The 12,827-nt window shown below is 45.7% G+C and overlaps 1 protein-coding gene across 1 annotated transcript; it reads right to left on the bottom strand.

Moving 5' to 3' along the window:
• Window positions 1-1,522: 1,522 nt before the first annotated feature.
• On the bottom strand, window positions 1,523-12,483 carry gxylt1b (glucoside xylosyltransferase 1b; the record flags this gene model as incomplete). Its single annotated transcript, XM_084482749.1, has 7 exons — window positions 1,523-2,970; window positions 7,344-7,516; window positions 7,983-8,106; window positions 9,306-9,557; window positions 10,239-10,370; window positions 11,277-11,475; window positions 12,272-12,483. The coding sequence occupies 7 exons, from the start codon at window positions 12,481-12,483 to the stop codon at window positions 2,782-2,784; spliced, it is 1,281 nt and encodes a 426-aa protein (XP_084338875.1). The 3' UTR covers window positions 1,523-2,781.
• Window positions 12,484-12,827: the final 344 nt, after the last annotated feature.

A 12,827-nucleotide genomic window follows, 5' to 3' on the forward strand; every position in this document is an offset into this window, starting at 1 on the left:
CTCTGTAGAGAGAGAGACAGACAGACAGACAGACAGAGAGAGAGAGAGAGAGAGAGAGAGAGAGAGAGAGAGAGAGAGAGAGATACAGAGAGAAAGAGAGACGAGAGACAGACAGACAGACAGAGAGAGATCGACAGACAGACAGAGAGAGAGACAGACAGACAGAGATACAGAGAGAGAGACAGACAGAGAGACAGACAGACAGACAGACAGAGAGAGAGAGAGAGAGAGACAGACAGACAGACAGACGGACAGAGCGAGCGAGGGAGAGAGAGAGAGAGATTTCGGGATTTTCAGGGCTCTATTGGACAACTGCGTAACCTTGTATTCCACCACGAGGCAATATCAAATCAGGTGAACAATAACGTACACAGAATACAATAAAAAATCCACTTTCCCCCTCCTCTCTCCCCCTCTTCCTCCCCCCCTCCCTCCCTCCGCCCCGACCTATTATTCTCTTTGTCTCCTTGCTCTGATCATCAGTCTGTCATTCTTTCTCCACATCGTCAGAAGGCCCCTTCAAGGTTGTCCTCGTGGTTGACCTCGCCACGCACCGCGTGTGCGGTGACCCTCCCGGGCCGCCGTAGGTAACGTATGTATTTATTCCTAACAATCCTGGGCTACTTGTCTCCTCCTCCGACACTGGAGAAATAAAACAATCGAGGGTTATTTATTGGCACATAAAATTTGTAGTTTCGAAAAGTGCATGAAACCTTGGGAGGACGCCGGGTATAAAAGTATTGAATTTTCCTACGGGATGTTCCATTCAATCCCATGCGCACTCGTGCGGCTTCCTTCCCTGCCTTTTTGGGGGCCCCGGGGCTCCGAGCTGTAAACGCGCGATTTAAACACACAGGTCAATACGTGGGTAATTGATAAGCTTTCATATGCATATAAAGTGATGAATGTGGCTTATTTGTACCACGTTGAATAATGGCCCCGTCAGTACAGTGGTATCCCGCGCGCACACACACACACACACACACGCGCGCCCTTCCGTCTCACCTAACGAGAAGCGGCGCGCCGCGTAAAGTCAGTCCCCCGGTGTGTGGACGCCCCACCCCTGCAGACAGGGACCTATCGGTCTGCGTTATTGCACCATCACTTACATTTTATGAGAGACCCGACGCATTGACAGATATGGTGTATTACCCCAGGTGGTCCCCTCTCTCATGGATTATTGGCCATCGCATTGATCCGTCCGAAGAAGGCGCTCCAGCGTTTGGATTATCAATCTTGTGTGAGAACAGCGCGGAGCCACGCTTGGAGTTATATGTCGTAAAAGTACTTGGGATTTAATTCTTGTAAAATGCATTCAACTTGTAAATCCTGACGAACTAAAACGGATGTAATAAGGATAGTGATTTGGTTTCGTTGTTTCCATGTGTCTACTATGGCTTTTTTTTTTTTTTTAATTATCTCTGTATACATATGAAAATATGCTGCCCTCTAGTGTCAACATATAATACACAATACATTATTTAATTTCACAGAAATCGAAGTAGCATTTATTGTGAAAAAACCCAGAACAAAGTACAAATGACAAATAAAGCCACCTATTTCTCTAGATCCTCATAAACAGTGAAATATCTTTGGAATCAGCTAAAAAACACCAAATAAAAAATGTCTCTCTTTCAGTTACACCCGTGTGCTTGGATCACATTTGTGAATATATGGATGTCTTGATAGTACTGTCCTTATCAATACAACAATATAATAAATTGATTTGACAACGCAATATGTCAGAGACACATTAGTCTTTTCCAGTGTAAAAAAAAGTTTTATAAATGAGATCTAAACACACTCAAAACAATGCCAGATTTGACAAAATTCACATTTTACCCAACCTTATTAAAATCAAATGTTTTAAAAAATATAACAAAAATTGTAAAAAAAAAAAAATCCCTTTACAAATAAGAGAATTTCTTCCAGTTCTAATCCCTTTTTCTCTGGGGATATATTTCATTAGGTGACTCACATAATTAAAACCTGAACTGACTTTTAATAAAGAGAAGCATTGTAAAGCTCCCCTTAAAAAACACCCGAGGGAGGCGTGGAGAGGGGGTACCTGAGACACGACCTCGCTACTCTTCTCCAAATTAAACAAAAGAAGAAAACACGACCCAGACTCCACATTGGGAGTCCACTAGAAACAGCGGCGGGCATTTTCCTTGGCTAGGATATCGTCTACGTCTCGGAGAGTCTGTAGTTATTCATGTACATTCAGAAGGCACTGGACAAAACGGCCTCGTGTTCCTTCACACGCATGTTCTTCTCAATCCAGAGGAATCATCATCATCGTACCTGTCCTCACAGCAGATCCAAAATGGAGGTTGCATCGTCATAGTAGTCACATTCGTTTAACCCTAACCCTGACCCTAACCCTAACGCGATTGGGCGGGAAAGGACCTGGCCCACTTGTGAGTTCAATGACCACTCAACTATCATACTGGTTAACAGTCCGCCGGTCACCCCCACCTTCGTAAAACGTACGCGGTCCCCATTTAGTCCTTCGGTGACCCCCAGATGACCCAGCCGCAAACCCTGAGGGGGGAGACAGGCAGAGAGGGGGGGGTGGGCGTCTCACGTCTTTGGTGTCCTTCACGCATCGCAGGACGACGAGGTTTGACTTTGTCCTTGCTTGGTTTCAGTACGCTAGCTCGGTAGCTCCTGTAGCTCCCCCCAGGAACGACCAACCGACCGCGAGCCGGTAGCTAGCCTAGCTTAGCAACCAAACCGAAGCCGTTAGCGGCCGACGCTACACCAGCCAGCGCCGTGTGTTCACGTCGTGCCCAGCAGGGGGGGTAGGGGGGGTGGGGGGGCGTTGTTGTTGTTGATGCGGTCCAGGTTCTGGGCGAGGGTCCTGGTGAGCAGGGCGCGGGATTTACCGCAGTAGGTGTGGGTGGTCTTCAGCAGCGCCGCCTCCAGCGGGGCCAGGAGGGTGGCGTTGGGGTCGCCGCCGAAGGGGTACTGTTGGAGGGAAGGAGGACGGAAGATCAGGTCGGCAGCGCTTTTTCTTTGGGACCTTTGAAACAAAACCGCTACGATTTTCAAGTCAAGCAATTTGGCGACTTAATACCCCTTACATGTCACACGGAGAAGGAGAGAGAGAGAGGGTACCCTGAGACACAAGACCTTGTTGGTCTTCTCAAAATTAAACAAAAAATAAAATCCCCCAAAAAATAAAATCAAATAAATTTTGCTAGGATGTCATCTACGTCTCGGAGAGTTAACTGAATTGTGCTGGATAAGAAAAAGGCCTCTACTTTATGGACGGAGAAGCCTACCAGCTGCTACGGTCCACTGGGTAGGCTGGTAGACTGATCCATCAGGTCACTATGTCACAGGGCAGGTCATGGCTTGTAGTGGCTAGGACTCACACCTTCTGGTAGAACAGGGGCCCTTTAACATCTGAGTAATGAAGGGGCGAGTAGGGTTAAGATAGGCCTACAGGTCACGCTGCCCATATTGGGGATCGAACCCAGTAGGGTTTTGGCTCTGGGGCCCTTTGATGTGTTTGATTAATGAGCTTAATGAGCTAACATGTTTAAAAAGCCAGTTAATTCAACACTGCCCTGCCCATTCTGGATCTCCAGAGTTGGCAGCAATCGTTACCAATTAAGGACTTCAAATATTAGGACTTCAAATCATATTTTTTTACTTTGATTTTCCCACAAATACTTTTAAGATTAGGTGAAAAGGAGACCACATATTGTAATTAAATATTGATGCACCACACATCAAACCAGATTCAGTAATAGTCTTTTAGATTCCCGACTTGGTAGCATTACGTTACCCAGGAGATTAGAGGTAGTTATGTACAATATGAATTATTGAATATACTCCAAAAGTCTTCTCGAGAATAGAATAATTGGTCTCATTTTGGGGCTAAACTTTGATGAAGCACGTACAAAGAAAACATTCCCTTTTCTCTTAAAAGGGAGACGGTCGGGGGGATATACAGTGTACACGCTTAAATGTTTGAGGTTGGATTTTTATTTGAAACAGAATTACTAAAGATGAATTATGTTTTTCATAAAGATCTTTCTACATTCACAATTTAAGTGTATCGAGGAGGGATTCAGCACACACCTCGACTAAAGCAACTCGCAGTGAAACATTCAGATACATGTCACTATTTAATGAGCAGTTAGAGGCTCGGCTATCTGGCTCCAGGCTGCCTCAAGGCTTCATACATACAGTTTAAACCCGGCCACCCCTCTAACCAGCAGACCATCACAGAACACACAGAACACACAGCATCCACTAACTCTTCTAACCCCTTAATGGGAAAGAACGCAATTAAAACCATAAAACCCCTCGCTTCGGACCGACGGCGGGAGATAATAAATAAATATATATATAAGTTTAATATACACAAATGCCGGAAATCTCAGTTCAACCTGACTTTCATTGTATTGAAAAAGAAAAAAAACACGAAAAACTGTGACGCCGAACATTCCTCCGGTGGATTTTTAAATTCATTGATAGAATAAAAACAATTCAAAGTAGTGAGCTTTATTTAAATGAGCTCCGGAGACAGAGAGTGCGACGGCGGCGGCTCACTCTGAGGCCGTGTGACGACCCTCTCCTCCATAGCCGCCGCCGCCGCCCGTTACGACGCTCCGAGGAAATCAGGCGGAATTATGATGCTTCATGCCAGCTCATTTGTTTTGTGGTCGAAAACCCCTGACACACACACACACACACACACACACACACACACACACACACACACACACACACACACACACACACACACACACACACACACACACACACACACACACACACACACACACACACACACACACACTTTCTCTCTCCCCCCAGCGTTATTTGGTCACAAACTGAATGGATCTTTTATGAAGGTAAGCATCCTTGTGCGGACATACACATACACACACACAGACACAGACACACACACACTTATTGGTCATAAAGTTGCATCTACAGTGGGGGAGCATTGATTTTGTGTAGGTGACCCCCCCCCAGACACACACACACCCTAAATGTACAGGCGGCTGTAAAAATTAATGGCCGTTTCCCGGGCTTGGCTTTAATAGCCTGGGGCACGTGAGAGAGAGAGAGAGAGCGAGAGCGAGAGAGCGAGAGAGCGAGAGGTGAGGAAGTGAGGACAAAGGATTCAGACCCAGTCCCCGGCAGACAGACAAAGGAAAAGATGAGCGTCCGCGTTTGGATTCTGTCTTTGTAGCGTTCCTTGTGTCGACCCCATATTGGGTCTTTGGATCTGTTTCAAACCCACTTTATCATATTTACTAGATCAGCATCTTCATTAAGAGAAAAGCTTCTCCCGTTAAGTAAAAAGGCAAAACTTTTCTCTGGGTGTCGTTTGATTGAGAGACACGCCTTTCCCATCAGCATAAGCAACACTTTAGGAGCTCATGTACCTCACTGTACCCACAGCAATATTTAGTTTCACTCTCTTATGACAAATGTACTTATTGTAAGTCGCTTTGGATAAAAGCATCTGCTTAATGCCCTGAATTGAAATGTCATGGAGAGGGGGGATTCTAAAACATAATCAGAAAAAAATCAGAATGAAAAACTAACCATTGATTATTGTATCAATGCTTTACTCATGCTGTGAAATGAGTGCATACATTTATAAACATACCCCTCCAGGGATTTGAACCCCTAACCATGCCGGTTCTTATTGACTTTATCAACCAGTTAAGTTATTTTATCACAACCCTCAAGTTGAGTTCTTTTATCACAACCCTCAAACGAAAAGCTTTGGGATCCCGCCTCAGATAGACGAAGAAACTAAAAACAAGCGATAAACAACACCAGTGTGTTTGTTTTGGTTATTAAACTCCCCGTAAACTAACTCATAAAGCCACAGCCTTCTGGCTAGACAGAAATCAGTGCGGACGTAAAAATCTGGAATAAAAGTATCAATAAAGAATAAGTTATTACACAGTGAGCCGTCTCCTTTTATTAACGTGGAGCGTTTTGTGTGCGTTCGTGTGGATGCCATATTGTGAGTTTAATTAATCATTATTGGACGAGTGTGTGGATGTTTTTTTTTACGATTCCACATAATTAAAGTGTGTGTGTGTGTGTGTGTGTGTGTGTGTGTGTGTGTGTATGTGTGTGTGACTTAATCGTAGCAGAGACCTTAACTGAAGCAACTTACAGTGTGAGGTTCAGTTACATGTCACTGTTTAATGAGCAGTTGGAGGACAGGCATCTTGCTCAAGATGGTCTAGTGGTTAAGGTGGTGGGGTTGAGCCGTATATATGATGCCTAAAGGCATCATATATACGGCTCAACCCCACCACCTTTGGGTGGGAGTCTCACCCCCACCCTAACCACTAGACCACCATAGAACACAGCCTCCACTAACTGTCAACCCTTTAAAAAGGCTAAGAAAAACATTCCAAGCAATTAAAACCATTATTTGTGTGTGTGTGGTCATGCTTACACACACAAATAACACACACACATATATACACACACACACACACACACACACACACACACACACACACACACACACACACACACACACACACACACACACACACACACACACACACACACACACACACACACACACACACACATCTCTTTATGCTCTTAATTGATCCGGCTGTCCTATAAACCTCAGCGAGCCGAGGCCCTCGTGTCGACCGCGGATAACGTATTGATCGCCCATCAGCCTGATGTATATTCAATGCCGTCTCAATAGGGAAGTGATTGCCCCCCCCTCCCCCGGCCCCTCGCTGATGGCTTCATTAAAAACAGGTAAATGCCACCCTGGGCGGTCGATATGATTGACTGGACGGTAAACAACCTGTAAACCGCCTCGCGAGGGCACGTAAGGAGCCTATTTTACTCTTCATTTCCCTTGGTCTTTACTGTGACGCCGCGTGTGCGTGTGTGCATGCGTGTGTGTGTGTGTGTGTGTGTGGGGTCAGAGACACTAATTGATATTTGGTTGTGCTGAGGTCAGACAGCGTTGATCTATGTGACTCAAATAACCTGGACTTAGTAACTACTCTAATAACATTCGACCTATACACGTTTAATAAAGGTCATTTTTATTTGTTTTTTTTCCCGAAATATTTGTATTCTTTTGAGGCAACACAGCTACTTGTTGCAGTAACATACGCTTAACGGAAACCTTTTGATAATTTAACTTCTGGGCAAGTTAGCTGGCTCTAAATGTTCATTTGAAATGTTTAGACTTGTGCTTAAAAGAAAAAAAGGGAATCACAATCTGGGACAGCCGGCTTACGTGTAATATGCACACACACACACACACACACACACACACAGACACACACACACACACACACACACACACACGGCCCTACCTGGCGGATGGCGTCGTACACGGCCTTGAAGGCGGGCTGCTTGAGGTTGTGGAAGACGCCGCGGTTCCCGTGCAGGATGTGGACGCCGTCTTGCTCCGCCGACACACAGTTGCTGCCGTAGATGCAGTGGTCCGGGCGGTAGTTCCACACGCAAGGAAACTCCAGCAGGTAATCTGTGGACACACACACACACACACACACACACACACACACACACACACACACACACACACACACACACACACACACACACACACACACACACACACACACACACACACACACACACACTTAATTCTCTGTATGCCGTCCTACATTACATGCTTATGTTTTTTCATAGTGTGTAGTGGTTGAAGGTGGTCGCCTAGCAGCTCAAAGGGACTGGGGTATGATTCCCAAGAAATTGCCTAACCACTACCTGCTCTTTAAAGAACTTTCTCAGTACACTTTACAAGCCACTTTGGATAAAGGCGTGTGCTCAATGACTAAATAGTAAATAGTGACGCAGGATATAAGCAGATATATAGGCTACACTTAGTAATCTCAAACAACCTACTATTTATGTGCAAGGTGTGTGTGTGTGTGTGTGTGTGTGTGTGTGTGTGTGTGTGTGTGTGTGTGTGTGTGTGTGTGTCTCACCAGGGTTGTAGTGGAAGATGATGTTGAGCAGGTCCTGGTCTCCCCAGGTGATGTTCAGTTTGTATTTCTGTAGGAGAGGCATCAGCAGCTCCTCCCAACGCAGCCCCATGGAGGTCATGTCATTCTGTCACAATACACATAATTAAATAAGTCGTTAACAAATACACACACACACACACACACACACACTAAAGAAGTAGAGATAATGTGGCAAATATCTCATGGTTTAGGATACATTGGCAAAGGCATTCCGACAGGACTACAATTCCCAGCCATATACTGCACTACAAATAAATCGAATAGTAATGTGTTCAACTATAGTACACTGGCTCCCTCTCGTGGTCAACATTAGCATTACAGTATTGCTACTATTGCCTACTATTTCGTTTTTAGCATTTTAACCAAAGAAATTAAAAGGGAATATTCGAGACATTAGTATGACAGTACTACAATTGCTGAATACAATTAAGACATTTAATATTAAACAGTAAACAAAAGTAATTTACAGGGATTTTATTTTATATACAACAAGCAAGTAGAGGTTAAGGCATCTTGCTCAAGGATATTGACCTTCAAACCTAGAGTTTTAGTGGAACAACATAACCACTGTACTATCCAGCTCCCTATTAAAAAAATAAATAATCATAATCATCATAATTCATAAAATGATACTATTCATAAAAACAATCCAATCATCACTTTAACAATGAAAACATTAAAACCTAGTAATAAAAAAAAGAAATGATGCAGCTCCCTTTGGTCACCAGGTGACCCTTTAAAAAGAGACGCGCTGAACTCAACGCATTGAAGGTGAAGCCAATAAAACAAATTCAGTTTAACAGTTTAAGCTTTAGTTGAAGCAAGCACTCCGATTGGTCAACTCCCATTCTCGAGCGTGCTTAAATGCCTGGTGAAAGAACGGACAAAAAGATTGTTGCCTAATTACAGAAAGTATCGCTACGCTAACTAGCCGAAACTACTTTCATGAGCCTAGTTTCCATAACAACGTTCAACTGACCAAGAGTCGGCTATCGTTACTATAGGAACTATTTTCTGATGGAGATGAACTCGGGCAGAGAGCTTGAATTTGAGGGCAAATTAACCCACAATATGAAAATATTTTTACAATATTGTTGATAATGAAGATGGTTTGTGTTATTGAATCGCAATCTTACACTCGATGGCGTTCTTGAATGTCACTACACTTGAAGCACAGGACTTCGGAACTCGTTCCAACGGCTGTGCTTCGCGTGCCAATATGACATTGAAGAATGCCACCGAGTGTAAGATTGCTTAAGTAAACAACGGATTAAAAAGCCTCACCTTGAAGTAGGCGCCGCGGATGCGCGTCAGGTTCATCAGCATGACGCCCGAGTTGATGCCGGTGGTGCCGTAGAAGGGGTGGCGGGCGAAGCGGCTGTACCAGGCCACGCGCGGCTCCTCGTGCTCCGGGGCCACGCCCGCCAGCTGTGTGGCGTTGAAGCGCGCCAGCAGGGCCCACAGCCGCTCCGGGGGCCACAGGAACACGACGTCCGAGTCCACGTACACCAGGGAGTCCACGTCCGTCAGGATCAGCTGTGAGGGGGGAGGGGGGGGGGGGGGGAGGGAGGAGTGAGGTCATCATCGAAAACACGTCATTCCGTTAGAATTGGGAGAACAGAGAGAGGAGGTTGACTGTGTTTTGAAGTGGAGCGGTTAGAAACACATTACGTTAAGGGAAACATTCAGTAGGGTGGAGGAGGTGAGGAAGCATAGGAGGGGAGGGGAGGAAGAAGGGGAGGTGAGGAGAGGAGTTGAGAAAGGAGAGGAGGTGAGGAAGCAGAGGAGGGGAGGAAGCAGAGGAGGGGAGGAAGCAGAGGAGGGGAGGAGGCAGAGGAGGTGAGTTTGCAGAGGAGGGGAGGAAGCAGAGGAGGTGAGTTTGCAGAGGAGGGGAGGAAGCAGAGGAGGTGAGTTGATCCAAGAAGGTCAGGAGTAGAGGTGAGGAGAGGTGAGGAAAGGAGGTGAGCGGAGGAGAGGAGAGGAAGCGAGGGGAAGAGGTGAGGAGACAAAGAGGGGAGACGAGGACGTCTGCGGTGATGAGATCCAGGGAGGAGGGGACGACGTGAGGAAGGAGATAAGGAGGGAGGTCGGAAAAGGAGGAACAGTCTAGGGTTGCGGTTAAGAGGGGAAGGGCAGAGGTCAGGATGACGAGGAGCTCAGGAGAGGAGGTGGTACAGCCCAGGTCACACGGTACGCTGGACCCCAGGAGACGCTCACGGGCAGGAAGAGTCTCTGAGAGGCACAGGGCTTGAACAGCGTCTTCCACTCGGCCGCGTGGTCTCCAGCGAAGCTGATGGGGTACAGGGTGTAGCTGAACCGGGAGCGCACCGCCGCAGGCCACGAGCCCAGCTACACACACACACACACACACACACACAACCAACACACACATGCGCACACGCCCAACACAGACACACACATACACAAAGATGTTCGATTGAGATGATTCTACATGTTCCTTGTTACAGTTTCACTGCTCAAGATATAGAAGTTGAGATATATTTTACATTAAGACAATACAATTATATCAAAAATATCACAGTGGCAAAAATGAGTTTGAATAAATAAAGATTTGCATATAAATGGTCCTCATTTCTATAGCGCTTTTATTCAAAGCGCTTCACAGTGTTGACTGACATTCACCCATTCATGCACACATTCACACACCAACGGCGGAGTCGACCATGCAGGGCGACAGCCAGCGGGTCAGGAGCAATTAGGGTGAGGGCGTCTCGCTCAGGGACACCACGACAATCAGCTAGGAGGAGCCAGGGATCGAACCAGCAACCTTGTGGTTAACAGCCAACCCGCTATATATATATATATATATATATATATATATATATATATATTCATAGATAAAATCCTGAAAAAATACATAACTAACCATAACTCAACAGATTCCAGATACAAGCAGGTTGTATTTTTTTTAAAACGTTTATCATTCAGCACCTTTTTCCAGAGTTTGGTCACATATATATCTCTGGAAAAAGGTGCTGAATGATAAACGTTTTTTTAAAAATACAACCTGCTTGTATATATATATATATATAAAATTTATTTTTTTTACTACTAGGTTTTGAATGTTTCAGCCTCACCTGTTAGTCTCCAACTGCCTCTGTTTGAGTTACATCCACAACTAGGCCTTGCTCATCCCTGATGTCAGATGAAGATATATGATATATGCAGATACATGCATGTGCTACTTTCATCCACCACTGCCAGCGGTTCATCCAACGCTTTCCCGCCACTCACCGTCTCCCTGAAGCCGGCGTGAAGAGGCCCTTCAGCAAAGATGTGCAGACGTGGGCGTCCAGAGCTCAGGAGGACGGCAGACTTCACCATCGTCAGGGTCTCCTCCATCCGGTCGCCGCAGGCAACCACCGCCAGGTGCATGCTGGGAGCCTCGGCCCGGCGGGGAGGACCGTCGGCCCCGCGCTGGCGCATGATGTACCTGACGGTGGAGGGAGAGAAGAAGAAACTGTTTATGTTTAATATTTCACATTTTTAATCCGAAGCGATTCACAGTGGTTATTTTAGATGGATGTCATCAATGAGCAGATAGTGGTTGTCAGGGCATCTTGATCAACACTGGGGTTCAAACCAAGAACCTCTCTGCAGGGCAGGAAAATCCTCACTTCTATACTACCCTGTCGAGTTGAATAAACCTGTGTAAAATATAGAATGTGGTGCTTCCGTTTCTCCTTTAATAAATGTGTATTTTTCAACAAAACGAGGGAAGAGAAATCTTGAGTTAGTAGACATTCATGTCGGACCACTAGGTGGCGCCCATACTCCTGAATCAGTAAATATATTCAGCAAAATGTCGGGTAGTTCCTCTGCTTGTTATATCGTTTTCACGGATGTCTTTCCATTGCGTGATATCGTCCTACCAAAGATAGCCTGTAATGGCCCAAGATTCAAAGCCTTGTGTGGAAAACAAAAACGACCAAACGGTTAGACCTGGCTTCAAGACTGGTATTAAAGGCAGCACCCCCGTATCAACCACAGTAATACACAAAAACAAAGTGTGTGCAATGTAATCGACTGACAAGCAGGCTATGTCCAAATGCAGCAACCAAAAGGTTGCATGCAAGTCCGGGCAAGTTTGTGACGTGGGGACAATAACAAAGGGAACTTTCACTGATATATCAAGTCCACATTCCCATGCATACGCGACGTCAGCCGATCCTGCAGAGTATCGACTACCTAAACTAACCTCTGAAACAGCTATGATTAAAAACACTGACCTATGGTACCAGTGGGGATTGGCCTGCGCTGTTTTGTCTGCCGATCCCAGCCTGGGACCTTGGATCCGAGCCGCCGGGATGTGAACTCTCCCAGGATCGGCATCATGTTGTCTGACAGAGATGTCCGTGTTGAAGAGCTTACTGTAGAAGTACCAACCCGAAAAGACGGCAAACACCGTGCACAGGAAGAGTGCACGGATGTAACGCCGCATTTTCGAGATTTATTACCACAAAAACATGGTTTAATAAGTTAATAACACAGAGAAGGAGGGGAGGGGAAGGGAAGGAGGGGGGGGGGGGTATATTGAAGGAGTCGAAACCGATTGACTGCAGCCAAGTCTTGTTCTTCTGGGGGAGGGGTGGACCGTGGGAGGAGGATACGCACGACATTAGACCCTCCCACTTCCGGTTGTCTGCTGCAACGAAAACGACGAAAGCTCCCATTCGCTGCCAAGGACTAGGGAGGCGTGTTAAAAAGCATGTATTAAAAAAATGAAAGTATTAGCGATTAAGTAGATGTTCATTCATTTGTCAGATGGAGACAGAGAAAAAGACA

Source organism: Micromesistius poutassou (assembly GCF_964030765.1).
Source record: "Micromesistius poutassou genome assembly, chromosome: 18".
Taxonomy (NCBI): Eukaryota; Metazoa; Chordata; class Actinopteri; order Gadiformes; family Gadidae; genus Micromesistius; species Micromesistius poutassou.